This window comes from Cherax quadricarinatus, chromosome 4 (assembly GCF_038502225.1).
Source record: "Cherax quadricarinatus isolate ZL_2023a chromosome 4, ASM3850222v1, whole genome shotgun sequence".
NCBI lineage: Eukaryota > Metazoa > Arthropoda > Malacostraca > Decapoda > Parastacidae > Cherax > Cherax quadricarinatus.
Window position 1 is genome coordinate 45,887,249 of NC_091295.1, and position 26,706 is coordinate 45,913,954.

General features: G+C 42.0%; 1 protein-coding gene and 1 long non-coding RNA gene across 2 annotated transcripts in view; one reads left to right on the plus strand and one right to left on the minus strand.

Annotated features, from left to right (window-relative positions):
- Positions 1-7,056, plus strand: part of LOC128684349 (uncharacterized) — a 207,724-nt gene extending 200,668 nt beyond the window's left edge. Inside the window, exon 14 of the mRNA XM_070096293.1 lies at positions 1,461-7,056. Coding sequence (XP_069952394.1) covers positions 1,461-1,604 — 144 coding nt within the window. The 3' untranslated portion in view covers positions 1,605-7,056. The remainder of the gene's footprint in view (positions 1-1,460) is intronic.
- LOC138854253 (uncharacterized) overlaps positions 1-16,608 on the minus strand; it is a 31,124-nt gene extending 14,516 nt beyond the window's left edge. Inside the window, exon 1 of the long non-coding RNA XR_011393458.1 lies at positions 16,461-16,608. This is a non-coding gene — a long non-coding RNA (uncharacterized lncRNA). The remainder of the gene's footprint in view (positions 1-16,460) is intronic.
- Between the last annotated feature and the right edge of the window lie 10,098 nt (positions 16,609-26,706).

Here is a 26,706-nt window from a genome sequence, read left to right on the forward strand (position 1 = left end):
CAGCACTGGTGTATCCTCAGGTATACTGGTGAATCTTGCAACACTGGTGTATCCTCAGGTATACTGGTGAACCTTGCAGCACTGGTGTATCCTCAGGTATACTGGTGAATCTTGCAACACTGGTGTATCCTACCTGCATGAAGATTCTTGTTGGAGTGTTCCACTTTCATTTTGAAAATAGTGTGCTTTTCTCTTAAATAATTTGAGTATGGCTCTTCTGAATGGCATCAATCTTTAACAGCTGATACATTCTGTAGGTAATCATCAAACTTTTTTGGTTCATCTTGCGCTGTATAGGTGCCAGTTTGTAGATTTTAGTGAATGAAATTTGGTAAATTGAAATACTGATTTTCTTGGGATAAATTATGAATATTTCAGCTGATTGACCTCAAAGCTTCAGTGCTAATATACCTTACTTAAAGGGAGCTTTGGGTAGCATGTTACAGTAGTAATAAACTATTTGCAGAAGAATATGTTGGTTATATAATGAAAAGTCACATGCACATGATAGTGAAGGGACTATTAAATGTTCTCTGTTGGTTAAGGTAGTTAGGAGGTACTTTAGAGTGAACCAAGTTTAGGTATTTTTCCATAATAATTTTTTGATGATATGCAACTTATGTGAACATTTTTCAATGATGGAGAATCTCCAGAATTGTTTCTTTAATTATGTACTACATATATGTAATGTACTAACCCTGTGCGGGTCATTCAGTGCATGGAGTAGTGGAGGCTTGAGTCTCGTCTGTCAGTCTTCAGACAGACATGTAAGTAGTGGAGGCTCGAGTCTCGTCTGTCAGTCTCTAGACAGACATGTTAGTAGTGGAGGCTCAAGTCTCATATGTCAGTCTCTGGACAGACATGTTAGTAGTGGAGGCTTGAGTCTCGTCTGTCAGTCTCTAGACAGACATGTTAGTAGTGGAGGCTCAAGTCTCATATGTCAGTCTCTGGACAGACATGTTAGTAGTGGAGGCTCAAGTCTCATATGTCAGTCTCTGGACAGACATGTTAGTAGTGGAGGCTCAAGTCTCATATGTCAGTCTCTGGACAGACATGTTAGTAGTGGAGGCTCAAGTCTCATATGTCAGTCTCTGGACAGACATGCTCAACCACTCACCTAGTAGGAACACAGTATCAAGTACATGAATACGAAAGGTAAAAATATATAGACAAATATACGAAGAATGCCAAAGAAAATGTAGTAAAAAGATATGACTCGTAAAAGCTTGAACCAAAACATCAAATACAAATCCAGTTTGAATTAGCAGAAAAATAATTAAGTATATATTATTACTTAACCGAAAAATCTTGTATTGTTGTTAAGATATTCTATTAGTATATATAGAGATTCATCCAGTAAAATAATTTTATAATAAAGTAATCTTGATGTGTTGCACTGTGAAGAATAATTTATATATTTTTCACATAATAATAATTGTTAATTTATTTTATTTTATTAGGGAGACTCTGGGAGTTCCAAGAAAGAAGAGAAGCCATGGTATGAGCTGTCAGATGAGGAGTCAGACATCTTACTGCCTGATCGTCTTACTAGCAAAGTCATACCTAGACACTCGTCATCTGAGGATGAGACAGAAGTCTGCTGAAAGTCTGACAGCTCTAAGATACTCTGTCATAGCTTTGAGATGTTCATATTACACAATTATGAAGGATTGATGGCAAACATGATGATGAACTATGTGACCTCTGGCTTAGGCACACGAAGATTCCAACACATTCCATATGCTAAATAATGTGTTTACACAAGAAGATAATTACAAATAATTATTATCTAATTATTGCAAAGCACTTCACTAAAATTAAATATATGTACTGAAAATGCCAGTAATGATAAGGAACTTATTATAGTACAATATTTACAGTCTGTTAAGCTGTACTTCACTTAAATCGTCTAGCTATTTAATTACAGTTAATACTTGTATTGTCATAATATGTGCTAGTAATATTGTCACAATATGTGTTAGTAATATTTTTATAATATTTACTAGTATTATTGTTATAATATTTGCTAGTAATACTGTCACAATATTTGCTAGTAACATTGTTACAATATTTGCTAGTAATTTTGTCACAATATGTGCTAGTAATATTCGCAAAGATATTTTCACATCTTTTTAATATTAATATTTGTTTTAGTTTTAAAAAAATTATATGAATATTTATTATCATTGCATGATTACAATTCCATCCTAAATATAAATAACAGACATAATGTTATATTTCAGAGACGCACATAAATTATCAAATAATATTCAGTGGTCCCTTCAGTTACGATGTCAGTCCGTTCCAGAAGACGTATTGTATCTCAGAACTATCGTAGCTCAAACCTCAAAATGCGTGATTTTATGGTAATTCATTCCAAGACCCCAGAAGTGCAACTTTGACTGTAGCTTTGGACTTGATGCATTGGTGGTGTGGTAGTGGTGGGGGAGAGAAACTGCCCACAGTTTCTTGTTCTGTCGCTTTCTTCTGAGGCTGTTCAAGATAAGATAAAACATTATCTTCAGTAACACACGAAGTGAATTCAGTTTTTTCAGTGTCTGGGTGCTTTCTTATGGTTCTTTTCACACCTTCCTGATGAATGAACAACACCTGAATTTTCTCAGCCACTTTAATATTCTTTGTAATTTCTTTTTGCTTGACAGTAACAGAGAAGGTTGATTATGTAAAGCCATATTCACACACCAATGCACAAATTCTAACTCTTATTATTATATATTTTTTCACAATTTCTTCCTTGATCTTTAGAGAAATTGCCTGTTTACTGCACAGTTTAGGTGCCATGATGACTTAGCAACATAGAAGAGGGTGTAATTAAATCACAGCTGTAGTTATGAAGAGTAAAGAGTGAAGGCAATACATTGGGAGGCTTCAAACTAATGAGAAAAATGATAAACTGTAGTAAAAACATTGCTATTGGCTAAAATACTACCATAGAGACAATTCATTCCCATCAGTGATTGGCTGCTAAGCCACCTCCACTGACACTTCTATTGGCTTAGATGCTGCCCAAGAGGCAAGCTGAGACCCAACCATCGCATGCATATCGTATCTCATTTTTTCATTACAATTGAAAACTAAACTCCTTTATGAGAGTAAATAATAGTTCAAAATTATTGAAACTCAAACCCATCATAACTCAAGAGACCACTGTATCTGGTGATAATATTAGTGCCCCTTTGAGTGTGGAAATATAAGAGTTAGTCTTTCAGCTATTTGCTATGAATATCAGTTTAATATTACCATAGAAAGTATGCGAGACCATGCAAACTTTTAGAAAATTCTGTAGCTATGTTTATACCACAAATAATGCATTATTTTGCTATATGTTATTTGAAGGTCAGATGTAAATTATTTTGGACATCTTCACACATATTCTGATATGTGCTTCTCAAAGACCTTAGTTATGTGGTATTGATAAATTGGATGATTAGACCCCCCTCAAAAAAAATATTGAATTGGAAATTATCAACCTGTAAAATGGAATGTATGTTGTTATGAATTAAGGCCTTTTGAGCAAGAGTCATGATAGTGGATCACTTGCTTGCCATGTCACCTGCTTGCAACATCATCTGCTTGCAACATTACCTGCTTGCAACATCACCTGCTTGCCACATCACCTGCTGTTGCTTTGACTGGCAAGTGGTGCCAGCTGTATGGTAAAGTGACACAGTTGCAGATCAAATCTTTATTCTGCTGACATTTCGCTCTGTTTGAACTTAATCAAATCACGGGTTGATGAAGTCACTCAAAATAAAGACTCTCTCTGCAACTCTCTCTCCTTACCATCACCTAACATATATGCTAAAGAGGCTAAACTGCCAAATTATGGCAAACAAACAGAGATACAGATAAAAGCTTAAGAAAGGATGCTATTTAAGAGAAAATGAATCTACAAAATATGAATACGCTTGCACAATTTCCACATGAAAATGTTTGCTGCTGTTCGAAGGCTGAAGAAAAAGTTAATGAAGGTTTGGTAAGAATATGGTGATACTTGAGGTCCAAAATAATTCATAGCTTAGATGTGGCTCTTCAAGTTGACTTCTTAAAGTTGAGCGGCAAATTACATATTAAGAAATCCATTATATACAGACTTGGTAGAGTCGGTATGTTTCTGTGTGATATGGAAAGAACTTTAATGCAAGTTATGTTTACATTTGGAGGCTCAAAAGGAGATCCATTCCAGTGTTCACGTTTGTACAGTACAGTGCCATCCATTAGCTGTGGCGACTTTGCACTGCAAAATGCCACTCTTGTGTTGTACCAGGTGCTTCTGTCCAGTGCCACATGTGAGTTGTACTAAGTTTTTATTGGACATTGCCTATATATTGTACATACCAAGTTTGTACTGTACAGTGCCACCTACGTGTTGTATAAATTTTGTATTGTATGGTGCCACCCATGTGTTACAATAAGTTCAGACTGTACATTGTCATGTTTGTACTGTGCCAATCTTATACTGCCAGTGCTCATCAGATCGTGCCACATTCATGAGGACTTGGGGGAGGGGAGGTAATGGTGCTGCGTTTGTTATAAGGGCAATTGAGACTTCCTGTTTATAGTACTGATGATGTATATGCTCAGCCATAGACTAGAGAAATGTGAAGTGAAGGCCACAAAATGATCAATCTAATCTGCTATATTTTTGTATTCTGTTCATTTGGTACTCCATAGGTCACACATGAGTCATCTTTGATGTGTTGATGTATTTGACATGAAGTCAGAAGCATAACGTGGAAATTTATTTTGGTTTCCTTAGTGCTTTTTATTTTTCATATAGTTTATGGATACCGTATATGCATATTGTGCCATGGAGGATATTGACCCGAGTGTAAATGAGTTAGGATAGTTAAATGGATTTTATGTCGTATTAAAAATCTCTATTAACAGTAAGAATTAATGATTCAATACTCACTCCCTCTCAAATTATACTATATATATTTTAAAAGTAATTATTCCTTGTCAAGTAAATTCTACTTTCTATATGGTTGTGAAGAAGCCATTCAGTGTCTCTAGTTACATCCACATACATACCTTGTGCTCGTGGAGACAGGCTTGACACTACCATAAAATGCGTTTTTAAATATCTCATTGCATATCTGTGATGCATTTCCATAGAAATAGATTAGTATGACATAATCTTTATCTCACCCATAATTGTATATGTAGAAGTGGATTAGTACTAAATTTTCTTCTATCTTTTGGACATGATTATTTCTGTACATTAGTGCATTCTAAATTTTTCTCTTCCAGCTTTATTTCTGTGGAAATGGATTGGTAGTCAATTTTCTTTTCTAATCACAGTCTCTTCTCTTGTACTACATTTCCTTTCACTGCACTGTTGCATTACCTTTCTCATTTGAGTCTCACTTTCCAATACCAGCCTCTCGTGACGAAGTCTGCCAACAGTTACTTTAGCAAGCCACAGTCTAGTGTTGTTCAACTCAATACAAATTAAAACACGTCGGATATATTATTTACATAGCGATTGCTCATATTGTTAAAACATTGAATTTGGGAAAATAATACTTCACTCACTACAGAATATAGTACAAAATCACATTGTTGCCAATCATCGCATTTGCCGAGTAGCAGAGATACACTAGTCATAGGGGGGAGGGGGGTCCCCAGTCTCAGGCATCATGGAGAGTAACTACAATGGCTAAATGCATAATTTGTATTGTTTTGGGCAAATTTAGGAATTATATCTTTTTAAAAATAGCATTTTATTCTTGCACAGTTAACTTCACAAGCAAGCAAGGAAGCAAACATACACCTACATACATAACACCTACATGCATATACAAACTGTACACACAAATACATTATACAGTGTTTTGCTATGATATTGAAATTAGTTACTATATACTCAGTTGGTGTTTCCATCGTGCAGTTTTATTTCATCAGGGTTGCAAGTCGTTTTTAATATAAAGTATTCATTCCTATCCCAACACTGAGGTTTGTCAACTTCTGATATTCTCTTGTGATGTTACAAAGTTAACTATCATTCCAGCACATCATCATCACCCACCTGTTAAACTGCGTTACCCATCTATTTAACCGCATATTTTTGTTAGTACATGAATTGGTCTCAGGAGAACTGAATAAAGAATGGCTTTCCTTGTTTTTTTAAGTATAATTTAGTCTTCCTTTTCATGCCTGACCTTGAAAGTATTAACCTTCTTTAATTTAACCTTTTTGTAATCTCTTGATATTTGGCTCCATGACATGGGTTTTCTTGTCTTTTTTTCAGAGTTAGGAAATACTCTACCTTGAAAACTTACAGCAGTGTAATTTACTCTTAATATAAAACTTTTCTGGTTGAGCCCAAGACAGTTGCTTTGGTGCATTCACTAAACCACAAACCTGACTATTTCTAAGAGTTAATTTGAGGAGGGTGGGAGGTGTCTCAACCTTGGGGTTAATAATTTTCAACATGCCTTCTCTATCAGTATGTAAGAACATATTTGCCGATTTACTTATCATTTTCACTCTATTTTCTATTCCTGAAGGACAGCACGGTGGCTCTCTGTCATTTTCAAAGATACTGTCTTAATCTGTGATTGATATTTGTGAAGGTATGGCATCACATATCTTGCTCTAAATATTTTCACCTATGATCTCGCATTCTTCTTGCTCACTATTCCTATACAGGTATTTGTTGGCCTATGGTTTCAACCATTAGTTTACCCCACCACTTGCAGTGACTTTTCCCATTTCCTGGATCATTCTCAACACCTAGACTGATCTACTGACCTCCTCCCAGTGTGACAGCCCAGCCCTTGCCTGCCATATCTTGTGGTCTTCCCTTCCTACTCAGGGATGCTGTCTTCAGCCATCATCTCCACCATGGCACTCCACATCACCCACTCACCCCCATCATCACCACAGCACTCCACACCACCCACTCGCCTCCATCATTGTCACCACAGCACTCCACCCACTCGCCTCCATCATCATCACCACAGCACTCCACACCACCCACTCACCCCCATCATCTCAACCACAGCACTCCACACCACCCACTCACCCCATCATCACCACGGCACTCCACACCACCCACTCACCCCCATCATCTCCACCACAGCACTCCACACCACCCACTCACCCCCATCATCTCCACCACGGCACTCCACACCACCCACTCACCCCCATCATCTCCACCACGGCACTCCACACCACCTACTCTCCTCCATCATCTCCACCACGGCACTCCACACCACCCATTCACCCCCATCATCTCCACCACAGCACTCCACACCACCCACTCACCTCCATCATCTCCACCACAGCACTCCACACCACCCACTCACCCCCATCATCTCCACCACAGCACTCCACACCACCCACTCACCCCCATCATCTCCACCACGGCACTCCACACCACCCACTCACCCCCATCATCTCCACCACAGCACTCCACACCACCCACTCACCCCCATCATCTCCACCACAGCACTCCACACCACCCACTCACCCCCATCATCTCCACCACAGCACTCCACACCACCCACTCACCTCCATCATCTCCACCACAGCACTCCACACCACCCACTCACCCCCATCATCTCCACCACAGCACTCCACACCACCCACTCACCCCCATCATCTCCACCACGGCACTCCACACCACCCACTCACCCCCATCATCTCCACCACAGCACTCCACACCACCCACTCACCCCATCATCTCCACCACGGCACTCCACACCACCCACTCACCCCCATCATCTCCACCACAGCACTCCACACCACCCACTCACCCCATCATCTCCACCACGGCACTCCACACCACCCACTCACCCCCATCATCTCCACCACAGCACTCCACACCACCCACTCACCCCCATCATCTCCACCACAGCACTCCACACCACCCACTCACCACCATCATCTCCACCACAGCACTCCACACCACCCCCTCACCCCCATCATCTCCACCACGGCACTCCACACCACCCACTCACCCCCATCATCTCCACCACAGCACTCCACACCACCCACTCACCCCCATCATCTCCACCACAGCACTCCACACCACCCACTCACCCCCATCATCTCCACCACAGCACTCCACACCACCCACTCACCCCCATCATCTCCACCACAGCACTCCACACCACCCACTCACCCCCATCATCTCCACCACAGCACTCCACACCACCCACTCACCCCCATCATCTCCACCACAGCACTCCACACCACCCACTCACCCCCATCATCTCCACCACAGCACTCCACACCACCCACTCACCCCATCATCTCCACCACAGCACTCCACACCACCCACTCACCCCCATCATCTCCACCACAGCACTCCACACCACCCACTCACCCCCATCATCTCCACCACAGCACTCCACACCACCCACTCACCCCCATCATCTCCACCACAGCACTCCACACCACCCACTCACCCCCATCATCTCCACCACAGCACTCCACACCACCCACTCACCCCCATCATCTCCACCACAGCACTCCACACCACCCACTCACCCCCATCATCTCCACCACAGCACTCCACACCACCCACTCACCCCCATCATCTCCACCACAGCACTCCACACCACCCACTCACCCCCATCATCTCCACCACAGCACTCCACACCACCCACTCACCCCCATCATCTCCACCACAGCACTCCACACCACCCACTCACCCCCATCATCTCCACCACAGCACTCCACACCACCCACTCACCTCCATGCAGTGTGTAGCTAGCACCTCAAATTTTTTATTTCCAAATGCTGGAAAGAGATATTTGGACCTAATGAAGGAAAGATAACTGTTAAATTATGCCATGGTTAACATTTTTGGTATTTCTTGAAATGTGTAGTTATCATGCTCATTTTTGTGTTACTTTATGTATGGGCTTCACGATTGTTTTCCCCAATGGTGCTACCCAAGTTCGTGTACATAGAGTGCGCCCATTTTATTAAGAAGAGTGAAGTTGTTAAAGTCAACAATTATGCTGAAAATGGTATCAAATACCGACAAGTTGATTAAGACACGTGAAACGGTTAGGTATCGTTTCAACAGTATAGATACCTGACTGCTGCACATGTCTTAATCATCAAAGTCGTCAGTGAATGCATCACACCTGCCAGTTAGACATTTGCTTTAAGCTAACTCTCTAAGCTCTTTTTAAAACAAGACATTTGAATTTAATCTGGTAATTCTTCTTGCCTCTAGAGTACTGTAACAAATACTGTAGTGCGTAATTGTTTTTGTTTGCCGTTGTAGTATACTGTGTTTGTACCTAAGGCACCTGGAGTTTTAGAAAGTTCCCACAAACTTATTTGATGAAGAACTGGCAAGGTTCAAGCCAGTGGGGGGTTCAATGTGGCGGATGTAAGAGTCTCACCATCTTTTTCACACAAGTGCGACTGGTTAAAGTTGTATTGTATATAAAAAATGTAATTTATTTGTAATATTTGTTTGTGCCATAACTATGTGGAACATCTGTATTTGTAATTAAGTGCAATGGTCAACATGTCATACGCTTTTTTTTTTTTTTGACAGTATATGTGTAAGCTTGCAGATGATCACTCAGTGATTTCTCTCTTCTCTTCACATTTTACAATCACTTATTTTTTTTTGTGATGGAAACCCATAATGTTTTCCATGCAGAAACATGCTCCATGCTTGTTGTAAGTGATTTAGTTGATCATACATTGTGCATACTGCATTCCATCTCATCACAAACCTGCTGCCTTTGTGCACTCTATCAGTAGATTCAAGTTATGATGAATTGCACTCGGGTGATGGCTCATTATAATACTATACAACATATGTGAAATATATTTTTCGTTTTGTTAGGAATTCTTTTCAAAGTTTTGAATTTAGTAATCTAAATTTTTTCAAAAAATTTTCAGATTTTTGGAGTATAAAGTAAATCTCATATTTTTTTTCCTTTAATATGTTATTTTTGAAAAGTTAATGGCATGTATAGAGCAAATTTTCCAACACTATGAGTGTCAATTTCTGTTCATGATGTTTAGCCTTAGAATGTTTTGCGACTAAATTCCTACGTGTTGGCAGAGTGAGAGCAGAAATTTTTATATATTTTGTTTTTGATCTTAACTGTGTATCATAAAAATTAAAACAAAACACTAATTTTTTTATTTTTTTTTACTTTTTTTGCAATCTTGCATCAAGAAAAATTAATGACAAGTCATTGATAAGCGAGTCAAGACAGTAATAGCATAATAAAAAAGTCATTAAGTCACGCTTTGCAACTACAGGTCAATAAAGGTTGTTGACCTCACTCGCCATATGCTGAGGAACAGAGGTCGAATGTATATGTTTGAGTTTTGTATAAGTCTACCTCACACCCACTACAATGTCACATGGAGTCATAATATAGTGTCATTTTCCAATGAAATTTTCACTGATGGTGATCTAGCAGCCTCCACGGTGTTGTATATTCACTCGGTGTCTGGGATATATTATTACAAGTTCATAAGAGAAAGTTTTAATTCTCATACTCTTGTTTGATGGATCTATTCAGAGTTGTTAATAGTGTTTTATTCAGTGGTGTCGCTAGGGTTGGTGTCACCCGGGGCGGCATCTTTGGTGTCACCCCCATGAAATCCAAAGGTGGGGGGATAGGGGGAGTCAACTCCAGTTACTTCACTACTGCATGACTAATGACTAAAGCTTAGCAATGAGAACGTTTAAGGGCCATAAACCGAACAAGAGAATGCTTCTCAACGTCATTAATGATAAAATAAATAATGGTAGTAATATTGAGGAAACATAAACTCAAATACCACTTTGAGTACAGCCAACACTTCCTACATTTTTTCACTTTCAACAATGTGAAAAAAAATTAAAAAATAAAGGAAAACATTGCAATATCAGAGAAACACTAGTTCCGATTTGACCTTGAATACAGGTAATATCTCAGTGAATCTGATCTTACTTTTCCTTGCCTTCAATCCTGCAGAATCATCTATCACATCATCAAAATCAATGATTTTCCCTATATAGGCCTATTTGTACTTTGTAATCATATAATAGGCTATATAGAAAGGAAGGATTTTTCTCTTATGTTGGCGCAGAACTGTTTTGTGCATTAGTGTCACCTTCTTTAGAGGCTCTATGGTGTCACCCCCTAAATGGTGTCACCCCCTAAATGGTGTCACCCGGGGCGGCTTCCCTCCCTTACGATGCCACTAGTTTTATTATAAGTTTTACACTGAATAAAAAAATTGTAATTTATTATTATTCATAGTATTATTATTATTTTTTAACACATCAGTCGTATCCCACCCACATTATTATTATTATTATTATTATTATTATTATTATTATTATTATTATTATTATTATTATTATTATTATTATTGAGTTAATGTTTGATATCAGATTTTTCTCCTGTGGTTTATAAGCTAATTAGACCACCTTTAATTTACAATATGAAGTACTACAGGTCACATCATTAGTGACTCCTGGAATGTTACAGGTCACATCATTAGTGACTCCTGGAATGTTACAGGTCACACCATTAGTGACACCTGGAGTGTTACAGGACACACCATTAGTGACACCTGGAGTGTTACAGGTCACACCATTAGTGACACCTGGAGTGTTACAGGTCACACCATTAGTGACACCTGGAGTGTTACAGGTCACACCATCAGTGACACCTGGAGTGTTACAGGTTACAGCATCAGTGACACCTGGAGTGCTGGAGGTCACACCAGTGACACCTGGAGTGCAACAGGTCACACCTTCAGTGACACCTGGAGTGCAACAGGTCACAACATCAGTGCCACTTGCCCACTAATTAGGGAATACTCATAAAATGATAAACATTAGTAAAAATTATTGCTGATGTTTATGATTATGTCCTAGCCTCTGTTACTAAAAATTTGGACTATGTTTATTTAGATACTGATATAAATTCTTAGGAATTGATGCAGATTTTTAGATCCATGAATAAATAAATGCTTATAACAATTTCTTAAGTTATATTATGCACTTGCGTAAATTTTCTACTCCACCGACTTACGGGTTATTTTTCATATAATTGCAAAATTGTTTATAGTATAATGCTGAAGATTATTTAGAATATTGTTGATTGTTTAATAAATATACCAACACCCATCAAAATTGTCTTGTGTTATGTTTATCTAAAAGCCTGATCCCAGGCCAGGCTGTGAGCATAAGGAAACTCTTGTAACTTGTCTCAGGGATATATCACAGGCAGTGCCTTATCTAGGGCACAGGATAGATACACCAAGAGATGTATTTCTCTCAGTGTATATATGCTGAGAGTTTCCTTTAATCCCTATTTTAGGAATTAAAGTATTCTCGTCTGGTGGTGAAAAGGTTACATAGAGTCATAATGACCCTGGTGTAGTCAACAGGCTTTAAACCACATTAAACAACCTATCTGGAGCAACCATTCAGCACACACTATGTGCTATGCTTCCTTTACCTGGTGAGTATTAAGAGTGAGAGTTTAATGTGCAAGAATTCTCTACTTCAGCAGCCAGGGTTCTGATACATTGAGAGAGCACCTTGCTCTTAGGTGAAAAATTACTAACCTTCCAGTGTCTTTAGAATACCGCTTTTCATGTGTACCTGCACCACTTTATTGCACATTTACATTTGTGCATTTTACTTTTTTTGTTAGGCTCTGTCACTCTAGGTTAATGTAACATTATCTAACCCAAATTAACTTGCCAAGAAAACAGTACTGTAGATGGAACGTGTGAAAATGAACATGTTAATTGTTTGCCATGTATCTGATTTCATTTGTATACATGGGAGATTGGTGTTGATGCTTAGAGCATGCAGAAATGCATGTGATGTACGGTGTTACAATTGAACATTACAGTAGGTGTATGGGTTGCTTATCTGCCTCTCTGGGTAGGTAAATTAATATTTCATACTGAACAAGTCCATCCCACATATTCAATTTACGTTAACAAGGATAATATAATTCTTGTTCACTGGAAAGAAAATTATAAACCAGTAATAATACAAGAAGGCATTAAAAGTTTAGTGCTTGGTATATATATTTTTATTTTTTTAACACTGATCATATCCCAACATACTAGGAAAAATGTATGAAGGTATTTCAGATGTGTTCTTTAATACCCTGACATGCTTACTAAGTCCATTCTCATTGATGATACCACCCTCACTGTACAGGTTTTCTAACTAATGCCACTACTTCAGTTGTAATTATCATCCTTTCACCTGATGTCCTTTCCTGTACTCTTCTACCTCTTCATCAAATGATAAATAATATAATTATGTTGAATGCTGAACCTGTATGAGTAACATAGCTCTGTGAAGGTGGGTGTTAGTGACTGTGAAATTTAAATCATGGTAGAACAAGTTAGGTTCCATTAAGAAAGTGAGAGATTCTGCATCAAAGATGAGACTCTTAGTGAGCAGGTAAGTAAGTGTGTGTGTTGGTGTGGGAAGATGGAGGAAGTGAATCCACTTTTTCTTTCTTTCTCCCTCTCCATCCCTCTGCCTCCCTCCCTCTCCATCCCTCTGCCTTCCTCCCTCTCCATCCCTCTGCCTCCCTCCCTCTCCATCCCTCTGCCTTCCTCCCTCTCCATCCCTCTGCCTCTCTCCCTCCACCCCTCTGCCTCCCTCCCCTTCCATCCCTCTGCCTTCCTCCCTCTCCATCGCTCTGCCTCCCTCCCTCTCCATCCCTCTGCCTTCCTCCCTCTCCATCCCTCTGCCTCCCTCCCTCTCCATCCCTCTGCCTTCCTCCCTCTCCATCCCTCTGCCTCCCTCCCTCTCCATCCCTCTGCCTCCCTCCCTCTCCATCCCTCTGCCTCCCCCCCTCTCCATCCCTCTGCCTTCCTCCCTCTCCATCCCTCTGCCTCCCTCCCTCTCCATCCCTCTGCCTTCCTCCCTCTCCATCCCTCTGCCTCCCTCCCCCTCCATCTCTCTGCCTTCCTCCCTCTCCATCCCTCTGCCTCCCTCCCCCTCCATCCCTCTGCCTTCCTCCCTCTCCATCCCTCTGCCTCCCTCCCTCTCCATCCCTCTGCCTCCCTCCCTCCATCCCTCTGCCTCTCTCCCTCTCCATCCCTCCCCCTCCATTCCTCTGCCTCCCTTCCTCTCCAACCCTCTGCCTCCCTCCCTCTCCATCCCTCTGCCTCCCTCCCTCTCCACCCCTCTGCCTGCCTCCCTCTCCATCCCTCTGCCTCCCTCCCCCTCCATCCCTCTGCCTTCCTCCCTCTCCATCCCTCTGCCTCCCTCCCTCTCCATCCCTCTGCCTCCCTCCCTCTCCATCCCTCTGCCTCTCTCCCTCTCCATCCCTCTGCCTCCCTCCCCCTCCATTCCTCTGCCTCCCTTCCTCTCCATCCCTCTGCCTCCCTCCCTCTGCCTCCCTCCCTCTCAATCCCTCTGCCTTCCTCCCTCTCCATCCCTCTGCCTCCCTCCCTCTCAATCCCTCTGCCTTCCTCCCTCTCCATCCCTCTGCCTTCCTCCCTCTCCATCCCTCTGCCTTCCTCCCTCTCCATCCCTCTGCCTTCCTCCCTCTCAATCCCTCTGCCTTCCTCCCTCTCCATCCCTCTGCCTCCCTCCCTCTCCATCCCTCCCTCTCCATCCCTCTGCCTCCCTCCCTCTGCCTCTCTCCCTCTCCATCCCTCTGCCTCCCTCCCCCTCCATTCCTCTGCCTCCCTTCCTCTCCATCCCTCTGCCTCCCTCCCTCTGCGTCTCTCCCTCTCCATCCCTCTGCCTCCCTTCCCCTCCATTCCTCTGCCTTCTTCCCTCTCCATTCCTCTGCCTCCCTCCCTCTCCATCCCTCTGCCTCCCTCCCTCTCCAACCCTCTGCCTCCCTACCTCTCCATCCCTCTGCCTCCCTCCCCCTCCATCCCTCTGCCTTCCTCCCTCTCCATCCCTCTGCCTCCCTCCCTCTCCATCCCTCTGCCTCCCTCCCTCTCCATCCCTCTGCCTCTCTCCCTCTCCATCCCTCTGCCTCCCTCCCCCTCCATTCCTCTGCCTCCCTTCCTCTCCATCCCTCTGCCTCCCTCCCTCTGCCTCCCTCCCTCTCCATCCCTCTGCCTTCCTCCCTCTCCATCCCTCTGCCTCCCTCCCTCTCCATCCCTCTGCCTTCCTCCCTCTCCATCCCTCTGCCTCCCTCCCTCTCCATCCCTCTGCCTTCCTCCCTCTCCATCCCTCTGCCTCCCTCCCCCTCCATCCCTCTGCCTTCCTCCCTCTCCATCCCTCTGCCTCCCTCCCTCTCCATCCCTCCCTCTCCATCCCTCTGCCTCCCTCCCTCTGCCTCTCTCCCTCTCCATCCCTCTGCCTCCCTCCCCCTCCATTCCTCTGCCTCCCTTCCTCTCCATCCCTCTGCCTCCCTCCCTCTGCGTCTCTCCCTCTCCATCCCTCTGCCTCCCTTCCCCTCCATTCCTCTGCCTTCTTCCCTCTCCATTCCTCTGCCTCCCTCCCTCTCCATCCCTCTGCCTCCCTCCCTCCGCGTCTCTCCCTCTCCACCCCTCTGCCTCCCTTCCCCCCAATCCTCTGCCTCCCTCCCTCTCCATTCCTCTGCCTCCCTCCCTCTGCCTCTCTCCCTCTCCATCCCTCTGCCTCCCTCCCTCTGCGTCCCTCCCTCCAACCCGCTGCCTCCCTTCCCCCCATTCCTCTGCCTCCCTCCCTCTCCATTCCTCTGCCTCCCTCCCTCTCCATCCCTCTGCCTCCCTCCTCCTCCTATATGAATACCCTTAACTTTGCAGACTTTTAATTATATTTGTATTTATGTGGAAACACTAAACCCGTGAGAGTCATACAGAGGCTGGAGGAATGGGAAGCAATTAGGGTGTGTCTAATTCCTTGTATCAAGAGCCCCCTTACCTGCATCAAGGTTCTTATGGCTACACTTGTGGGTGGCATCACGGAGATGGATCCCACGGGGTTATTTCTACCATGAAGGTTTAAACATCATCTACGTCAGGTCATCCCTTCAAGGTATTAGACCTGACATTGCCTTCCTGGGATCAAATCTGATTGATTCAGTTTCCTCGGGGTTGTTAAGACCAACACTGCAGGTTTAACACGGGGTTGTTAAGACCAACCCTGCAGGTTTAACACGGGGTTGTTAAGACCAACCCTGCAGGTTTAACACGGGGTTGTTAAGACCAACCCTGCAGGTTTAACACTGTCTCCATGACTGATAATGCAAATTCATCTACATAACTTTAAACGTCTTCAAATGCCAGAATTGTCACAAAATCCTAGATGCATCTTTTCATTAATAACTACTGTACGAGTCGTTCAAGTTCAGTGCTTTTTGTGAAAATAATAATAATAATAATAATAATAATAATAATAATAATATAAAATGCAACGAAAGTAAATTTTCAGACAAGCCAAACTAACTAGTGAGCGTAGTGATGTGTACAACCTGGAGACAACCAGCGCTTAGCAACACTAATAAATGAACGATCTTTAATATACTGACCTTATTAGACTGCTGCTCTGTTAGTTACTAGGTTGTTGCTATCTTAGATAAGTTATTAGTTCTTATTCTTAGTTAAGTTACTCTCTCTTAGTTTAGTTACTAGATTGTTAATCTCTAAGTTTCACACACACTGTCACCTACACATAGATACAACTGTAACTGTAACTGTATACTAACATCAAGAATGCATTAATCTCGTGTGTATATGATTATATATATATATATATATATATATATATATATATATATATATATATATATATATAATATATATAATATATATATATATATATATATATATATATATATACAGTGGTCCCTCGATTATCGACGGTAATCCGTTCCTGGAAGCCGGTCGATTATCGAAATGGTCGATTTACGAATCAATTTTCCCCATAAGAAATAATGTAAATTCAATTAATCCGTTCCTGACACCCAGAATTATTAAAACAAAAAATTTTTTTACATGAAATATTCATGTAGTACATAAACAATACAATGGGAAATGATGAATGAAACATTAACAGCATAACACTTACCTTTATTGGAGATTCTTCTTAGTGTATGGGAGACTGGAGGAGGAGGAGAGAGTGGATTGTTTATAGTTTGGAAGGGGAATCCCCTTCCAGCAACACCTCAGGTACCATTTGCTTTTCTGGGGTTGCTTCTTTTCTCTGTTTCTTAATGCCACTAGGACCAGCTTGAGAGTCACTGGAGTCCTGTCTCGCAAAATAACTGTGCAGAGAGCTCTGTTTCTGGCGTCTCTTTAAAACTTCCCTAAAATGGGCCAAGACTCTGTCACTGTACAAGTTGCCGATATGGCTTGCAACATCCTTCTCTGGGTGATGTTTCTCCATAAATCTTTCCATCTTACCCCACATAGTAAAAATCTCCTTAATTTCTGAAGAAGGCACCTTCTTCCATCTCTCTTCCTCCTCCTCTGCAGCAAGATTCTGAGCTGCGATCTGTTGCTCTTCCTGCTGAAGCTCTTGCAGCTCCTCAGTGGTTAGCTCTTCGTTGTGGTCCTCCACCAACTCTTCCACATCCTCCAAACTCACATCCAACCCCATGGAACTCCCCAGTGCCACAATAGAGTTCAAAACTGACATAGGCTCATCAGGGTCAGCCCCAAACCCTTCCAAATCCCTCTTGTCGACACAATCTGGCCACAATTTTCAACAAGCAGAGCTGTATAATCCTCCGGGTTTAGCGCTTCCCCCTTGATTATAATAATAATAATCAACAAGCAGAGTTCAAAGTCCTGGTAGACACTCCCTCCCAAGCCTTACCTATAAGGCTTACACAATGGAAAATACTGAAATGTTCTTTCCAAAAAACTCGTATGGTCAAGTGAGTGTCTGAGGTCACATTGAAGCACCTTTCAAACATTGCTTTGGTGTACAGTTTTTTAAAGTTTGCAATGACCTGCTGGTCCATGAGTTGGAGGAGAGGAGTGGTATTCGGGGGCAAGAACTTTACTGAGATGAACCCAAACTCCTTCAGAATTAGGTCATCCAAGTTTGGTGGATGAGCAGGTGCATTGTCCATTACTAGCAGGCACTTGAGATCCAATTTCTTCTCCAGGAGGTAATTCTTCACACTAGGGCCAAACACTTCGTTGAACCACTCTACAAAAATTTCCCTCGTGACCCATGCCTTATTATTAGATTTCCAAAACACACACAATTTACTCTTCATAACATTATTTTTCTTAAATGCTCTGGGATTTTCAGAATGGTACACTAGTAACGGCTTCACTTTGAAATCCCCACTAGCATTAGCACAGAACATTAGCGTCAGCCTGTCTTTCATAGGCTTGTGTCCTGGCATTGACTTTTCCTCTTGTGTAATGAAGGTCTTCTTTGGCATTTTCTTCCAGAAGAGGCCTGTTTCGTCACAATTGAACACTTGTTCAGGTTTCAGTCCTTCAGCCTCTATGTACTCCTGGAATTCATGCACATATTTTTCAGCCGCCTTGTGGTCCGAACTGGCAGCCTCACCATGCCTTACCACACTGTGTATGCCAGTATGCTTCTTAAATCTCTCAAACCAGCCTTTGCTGGCCTTAAAATCACTCACTTCACCACTATTTGCAGGCAATTTATTTACCAAATCTTCATGCAACTGCCTAGCCTTTTCACAAATAATCGAGGTCATAAGACTGTCTCCTGCTAATTGTTTCTCATTTATCCACACCAATAATAACTTCTCAACCTCTTCCAGTACTGGTGATCTCATTTTTGTCAGCATATTTACCCCCTTTGCAACAACAGTGTCCTTGATTTCCTTTCTCATGGCTATGATGGAAGATATGGTTGAATGATTTTTGTTATACATCCTCGCCAGTTCGCCCACACGTACGCCACTGTCATATTGTTCAATGATGTTTTTCTTAAATTCATTGGTATTTCTCACCTTCTTTACCAAAGGTTTGGCACTAGGAGCTTTCTTTGGAGCCATGGTAGCTTATTTAGCACTTAAATAACTTGCAAGCACTAAAATAAATGAAATACAGTATTATGAAATATTTCACTGGAGCACGTGAGAGGACCGCCGCTAACTGGTAAACAATGGCACACTGGCTGGGAAGGAAGGCTGAGGCGGGTCGAGGCCCGCTTACCTCGTGCATACGCGTCTGGGACGACGGGTCGAGACAGGTCGATAAACGAATTTCGGTCAATTTCCGAGTCAATATTTTGTCGAAAAAACCGGTTGATTTCCGAAATGGTCGACTTTCAGGCCGGTCGATTATTGAGGGACCACTGTATATATAATAAGGTTAGGTAAGTTTTCTAAGTTCCTTTTGGTGCAAAATTATAAATTTTTACATCAACATTAATGAAAAAAATATATCTTTAAACGTATAAGAGAAAATTTTAGAGAGGACTTAATTTTAAATGAGTTCTTGCTAATTGACCAGTTTTACATATTCGGCACGACATATATATATATTTATATATATATATATATATATATATATATATATATATATATATATATATATATATATATATATATATATATATATATATATATATATATTTAAAATTTCGTCCTTTCTAAAATTTTATCTTATACGTTTAAAGATTAGAATTAGTGTGCACTACCTAGGAGAGTTTACTGCCAGAGGGGAATCAGGCCTGTGTCCCGTGTGAAAAAAATAATAATAATTGAACTTTTCGTGTCGGAGGAAAGAAAGTCTCCCTGATAACATTGAGTATACGTAGTGTATAGTGTATACTACAGTGGCTCCCTAGTATATTGATGATAAAGGCTAAAGTGTCATTTGAAAACAGGTGAATTTGTAAATGAAGTGATAAGCCTATAGAGGCAGGTGCCAGAAGTCGCCAGAAACTTACCACAGGTCAGCTGTTTTTAATAATCTTCCTGGCTTGCTAGTCTACTCGCATATAATCTAGTGATACCAGTGAATAGCAGAATACAGTGTTGTAGTAGCAACTAACCAGTATTATAATGGTACTTAGTGGAGTGGAGTGACTTTCATTAGTTTCTTTTTTCTTGAAATACCAGACGTATACTGTGAATTTCATATAACCTGTAGTTACCAGCGGTCGCAATATACACAACGAGAAGCAATTATTACTACAGAAAAAGCGTCCTTCCTCCAAAATTTCCACCAGTCAACTATAGTAATAATATAGCATTTATTGTGGTGTAGACGGAAAAAAAAAATAGAAAAGCTAGATACAGCGATTGATAAACAAGGGTTGAGGTCGACCATTCGTCATTGTAGGAGTTGCCAGCAGTCACCGGTTTCTTCAACACGCAAGTTATACTTTTGTATCAATCAAATCACATATTACTCGGGTAGATAATTTCCAGTATATCCTTCATGTGTTAGCTAAAATCACCGACCAGTATGTTTTAAATAAGTGGCCCACTGATCAGATCAGATCGACTGGTCCGAACCCTTGACTGGTCCGAACCCTTGACTGGTCCGAACCCTTGACTGGTCCGAACCCTTGACTGGTTTCAAACGGTTTCATTGGACAATAAAGCAGACTGTAAACAGATGGGGTTGTAGGCGCCCTTATAAACACAAACATTAAATATAAATCAGGAACGTGCATGGTAAGCTGTCCAATATACAAAAACAGTTAGAAACAGAAATACAAATAGCTAGAGCTTCATTTAAGGAGGTTATTAATAGAATATTCAAGAGGTTGCTAGTAGAATTGCAGTAAATCAACCATTCAAATCATTATGAAGCTGTGTGTAGTCTGTGGTCAGTCAAACAAACGGGCTTCCACATGGGTAAATTGTCATTTTTGTGGAAATTGGTGTCACGCCCCTTGTGCAGATATCCAAGAACTAGGTACAAGCAGTGTTAAAACAGGGAAGTGTTTTTGGGTATGCCCAAATGAGATAAATCTGTGGACTAAAATCACAAGGGTATTAAAAGAGGACAACATCAAAGCTGCTTTCATAGAAAACCTGGAAGCTTTCTACAACAAATGGGAACATAAAAAGTCTGGGCTGAATGGTACTGCCCTTGATACTGGCCATGTAGTCAGAAACTGTAAGGCTGGAGATGAAGTCCTGGTAGTCAGTAAATGTGGGGCTGATAGTGCTGTCCTGGGAGACAGTAATGGTGAAGCGGGAGGTGCTGTCCTGGGAGACAGTAATGGTGAAGTTGGAGGTGCTGTCCTGGGAGACAGTAATGGTGAAGCTGGAGATGCTGTCCTGGGAGACAGTAATGGTGAAGCTGGAGGTGCTGTCCTGGGAGACAGTAATGGTGAAGCTGGAGATGCTGTCCTGGGAGACAGTAATGGTGAAGCTGGAGATTTTGTCCAGGTAGTCGGGAATTATATGCAGGAAGGAATACATATAAATGACCTCATAGGGGACAGGAGCCATAGTAGGGAAACAAGTGTAGTCAAAGATAAGATAAAACCAATATTGCAAACTAGAAATACCGCAGGAAATAGCAAACAAGAGGACTCCACTAGCAATAGTGAGGATATATTACCAAAAACAACTGGTGGGAGCTCCATTGTTGGTGCTAGGGAGGATAGAAGTAAGACAGGGAAACATGCACCAACAGGGAATACAGTCACAGAAACCCAAGGCAAACGGAAACCAAGCCTGTGCACATACTATGCACTTGGTATCTGCTGGCATGGGAAATCTGGAAAAACAGATGGGACGTGCAACTATGACCACCCTAGAAAATGCCATGTCCATATGACAACAGGAAAATGCAAACTCCCTTCCTGTAAGTTTTTTCACCCTGAACTGTGTACCTCTTCAGTACAGGAAAGACTGTGCTATAACTTAAATTGCCAGGCATACCATCTAAAGGGGACAAAAAGATACAAAACATCCAGGCCATGGGAAAACCTGGGTAGCCACAGCCACTCAAGAGGGAGAGGTTTTTTAGTGCCAGGAAGGAAAAAAAACTGGCAGGAAATGGCAGAAATCGTACACCAAATCCAGTCATTCCTGGAGTGGAACCACAGTCGATGGCCTCCACTCCAAACCAACAGATACAGATACTAATGCCGGAAAAAAAATCCCCCCCCCAGTACCAACAATACCACCAGTCCGATAACATTCTTCTTTGCAAATATACAGGGTCTAAAGCCAGCAACAAACAACAAAATACCTTTCATCCGTGGACTGCTTGCAGAGGCAAAGGCAATGTTCGCGGCTTTCACTGAGACCCACATAAAGGATCACTTGGACAACGAAATATGGATCCCAGGTTACAACCTATACAAATGTGACAGAGTGAACAGGCAAAAGGGGAAGGGGGGGGAGGTTGGCCTGAACACTGCAGAGTCACTTGTTTGCACAGAACTGCTTAATGCCTCAAATGATGTAGTGGAAGTTTTAGCAGTAAAGGTCGAGAACCAAAACCTAGTCATTGTGGTAGTCTACAAGCCTCCGGATGCAACATCCCAGCAATTCCAGGAGCAGCTGTTAAAAATTAACCACTGTCTGGAAAATCTTCCAGCTCCTGCACCCAACATCTTGCTCCTGGGGGATTTCAACTTAAGGCACCTAAAATGGAGGAATATAGCAAATAATATTGTTGCAGTAATAACACCAGGAGGCAGCTCTGATGAAAACTCACACTCACACGAGCTTTTAAATCTCTGCACAAAATTCAATTTAAACCAGCAAATAATAAAGCCTACTAGACTGGAGAATACACTAGACCTCATCTTCACTAACAATGATGATCTGATAAGAAATGTCACCATATCAAAAACAATATACTCAGATCACAACATAATTGAGATTCAGACATGTATGCGTGGAGCCCCAGACCGACATAATGAGACTAGTCACGAGGGAGCATTCACCAAATTCAACTTCAATAACAAAAACATAAAGTGGGACCAAGTAAACCAAGTCCTAACCGATATAATGTTAGGTAAGACACATATGCAACAGTTAGGTATCTTTATTTTGAAACGTTTCGCCTACACAGTAGGCTTCTTCAGTCGAGTACAGAAAAGTTGATAGAAGCAGAAGATACTTGAAGACGATGTAATCAGTCCATCACCCTTAAAGTTTTGAGGTGGTCAGTCCCTCAGTCTGGAGAAGAGCATTGTTCCGTTGTCTGAAACAATATGAAGTTGAAGTGACAGAATCGGGCCTTATATAGTGCCAGGAGGTGAGACGTAGGTTGATTTGGGAGGGCAGGTCCTTCTCAAACCCAGCCGTTCTCACTAGTAGAGGTTGTTGAAGTAGATGGTCTGTACCAAGATACCCTTGTGTTGCAGTGTCTGACAGAATGAACATTAAAATGGTATAAAATACCGACAGATTGTTAGGTAAGACACATATGCAACAGTTAGGTATCTTTATTTTGAAACGTTTCGCCTACACAGTAGGCTTCTTCAGTCGAGTACAGAAAAGTTGATAGAAGCAGAAGATACTTGAAGACGATGTAATCAGTCCATCACCCTTAAAGTTTTGAGGTGGTCAGTCCCTCAGACTGAGGGACTGACCACCTCAAAACTTTAAGGGTGATGGACTGATTACATCGTCTTCAAGTATCTTCTGCTTCTATCAACTTTTCTGTACTCGACTGAAGAAGCCTACTGTGTAGGCGAAACGTTTCAAAATAAAGATACCTAACTGTTGCATATGTGTCTTACCTAACAATCTGTCGGTATTTTATACCATTTTAATGTTCTAACCGATATAAGCTGGGAAGATATACTAAGCAACACAGACCCCAACTTATGCCTAGAACAGATTAACTCGGTGGTACTCGATGTATGCACAAGGCTTATTCCTCTAAGAAAAAAGAGGAGTAGATGTAAAATAGAAAGAGACAGGCACTCCCTTTACAGGCGACGTTAAAGAATAACAGAGCGGCTAAAAGAGGTCAATATATCTGAAATGCGTAGGGAGACACTGGTCAGAGAAATAGCAAGCATCGAACTTAAGCTAAAAGAATCCTTTAGGAGTCAGGAATCGCGGGAAGAACTAAAAACCATAAATGAAATCGAAAGAAACCCAAAGTATTTCTTCTCCTATGCCAAATCAAAATCGAGAACAACGTCCAGTATTGGGCCCCTACTTAAACAAGATGGGTCCTACACAGATGACAGCAAGGAAATGAGTGAGCTACTCAAGTCCCAATATGACTCAGTTTTTAGCAAGCCGCTAACCAGACTGAGAGTCGAAGATCAAAATGAATTTTTTATGAAAGAGCCACAAAATTTGATTAACACAAACCTATCCGATGTTATCCTGACGCCAAATGACTTCGAACAGGCGATAAATGACATGCCCATGCACTCTGCCCCAGGGCCAGACTCATGGAACTCTGTGTTCATCAAGAACTGCAAGAAGCCCCTATCACGAGCCTTTTCCATCCTATGGAGAGGGAGCATGGACACGGGGGTCGTCCCACAGTTACTAAAAACAACAGACATAGCCCCACTCCACAAAGGGGGCAGTAAAGCAACAGCAAAGAACTACAGACCAATAGCACTAACATTCCATATCATAAAAATCTTTGAAAGGGTCCTAAGAAGCAAGATCACCACCCATCTAGAAACCCATCAGTTACACAACCCAGGGCAACATGGGTTTAGAACAGGTCGCTCCTGTCTGTCTCAACTATTGAATCACTACGACAAGGTCCTAAATGCACTAGAAGACAAAAAAAATGCAGATGTAATATACAGACTTTGCAAAAGCCTTCGACAAGTGTGACCATGGCGTAATAGCGCACAAAATGCGTGCTAAAGGAATAACAGGAAAAGTCGGTCGATGGATCTATAATTTCCTCACTAACAGAACACAGAGAGTAGTCGTCAACAGAGTAAAGTCCGAGGCAGCTACGGTGAAAAGCTCTGTTCCACAAGGCACAGTACTCACTCCCATCTTGTTCCTCATCCTCATATCCGACATAGACAAGGATGTCAGCCACAGCACCGTGTCTTCCTTTGCAGATGACACCCGAATCTGCATGACAGTGTCTTCTATTGCAGACACTGCAAGGCTCCAGGCGGACATCAACCAAATCTTTCAGTGGGCTGCAGAAAACAATATGAAGTTCAACGATGAGAAATTTCAATTACTCAGATATGGTAAACATGAGGAAATTAAATCTTCATCAGAGTACAAAACAAATTCTGGCCACAAAATAGAGCGAAACACCAACGTCAAAGACCTGGGAGTGATTATGTCGGAGGATCTCACCTTCAAGGACCATAACATTGTATCAATCGCATCTGCTAGAAAAATGACAGGATGGATAATGAGAACCTTCAAAACTAGGGAGGCCAAGCCCATGATGACACTTTTCAGGTCACTTGTTCTATCTAGGCTGGAATATTGCTGCACACTAACAGCACCTTTCAAGGCAGGTGAAATTGCCGACCTAGAAAATGTACAGAGAACTTTCACGGCGCGCATAACGGAGATAAAACACCTCAATTACCGAGACCGCTTGAGGTTCCTAAACCTGTATTCCCTGGAACGCAGGAGGGAGAGATACATGATTATATACACCTGGAAAATCCTAGAGGGACTAGTACCGAACTTGCACACGAAAATCACTCACTACGAAAGCAAAAGACTTGGCAGACGATGCACCATCCCCTCAATGAAAAGCAGGGGTGTCACTAGCACGTTAAGAGACCATACAATAAGTGTCAGGGGCCCGAGACTGTTCAACTGCCTCCCAGCACACATAAGGGGGATTACCAACAGACCCCTGGCAGTCTTCAAGCTGGCACTGGACAAGCACCTAAAGTCAGTTCCTGATCAGCCGGGCTGTGGCTCGTACGTTGGTTTGCGTGCAGCCAGCAGCAACAGCCTGGTTGATCAGGCTCTGATCCACCAGGAGGCCTGGTCACAGACCGAGCCGCGGGGGCGTTGACCCCCGGAACTCTCTCCAGGTAAACTCCAGGTAATATTTTTTTTCATTAATGTTAATGAAAAATTTTTTAATTTTGCACCAAAGGAATCTTAGAAAACTTAAGTAACCTTATTATAACAAGAACAATTTATTTTAGCCTAACCCAACTAAATATATTTTAGATTTGTTTACAATAATTTAATACTAAACAAACACAGTGAAATATATTTTTTTCGTTAGGTTCAGAATGAATTGAATCGAATCGAGGACGACGAGAGCTGTCGTAAGATGGGAAGGAAGAAGGATATGGAAGGATGTAAATAACTGGAAAAGGATGGGGAGGAGGGGAAGAGGAGGAATCAAGGCAAGTGGCCCAACCACTTTGGGACTTGCGGTACAAAAGTACTGGAGACGTAGATAGAGAGGCTTGACTGATGTCATTGCTTGGCTCACTAGGAGAGGATGGCGAAGGCAGCGGTAGGAGCTGGAAGTGTCAGAAGGCAGCAAGCAGGATGAGTTGGTTATGGTCTTAAACCGTTTATCAGTGCGGTAAATTGTTTTCAGGAGAGTTGTATCACACTTATGGGAGAGCTGTAGTAGTATTCGTTGGTTTGGAGTTGGTGGAGTATCTGGTTGTAGGTAGGGAATGGTCTTTCTTCGCTTTGGTACGATACAGTGTTGTCTTGGAGATGTTGGATGAGTTCTAGGCGAGTCATGCTTGCAGGGTACAGCCTCGTGGTGTAGAATATGAGTCCTTTGTGTTTAACCCATGGTGTTCCAGGTAATCTACGTGAGCTAAGTAGAGAAGGCGGTGGTGGAGTAGAGGAAGGTGGTGTTGCTTCGTTTTCAACTTCAATAGACGAATTAGAAGATGTTTCTGGTGGTAAGGCTACTGAT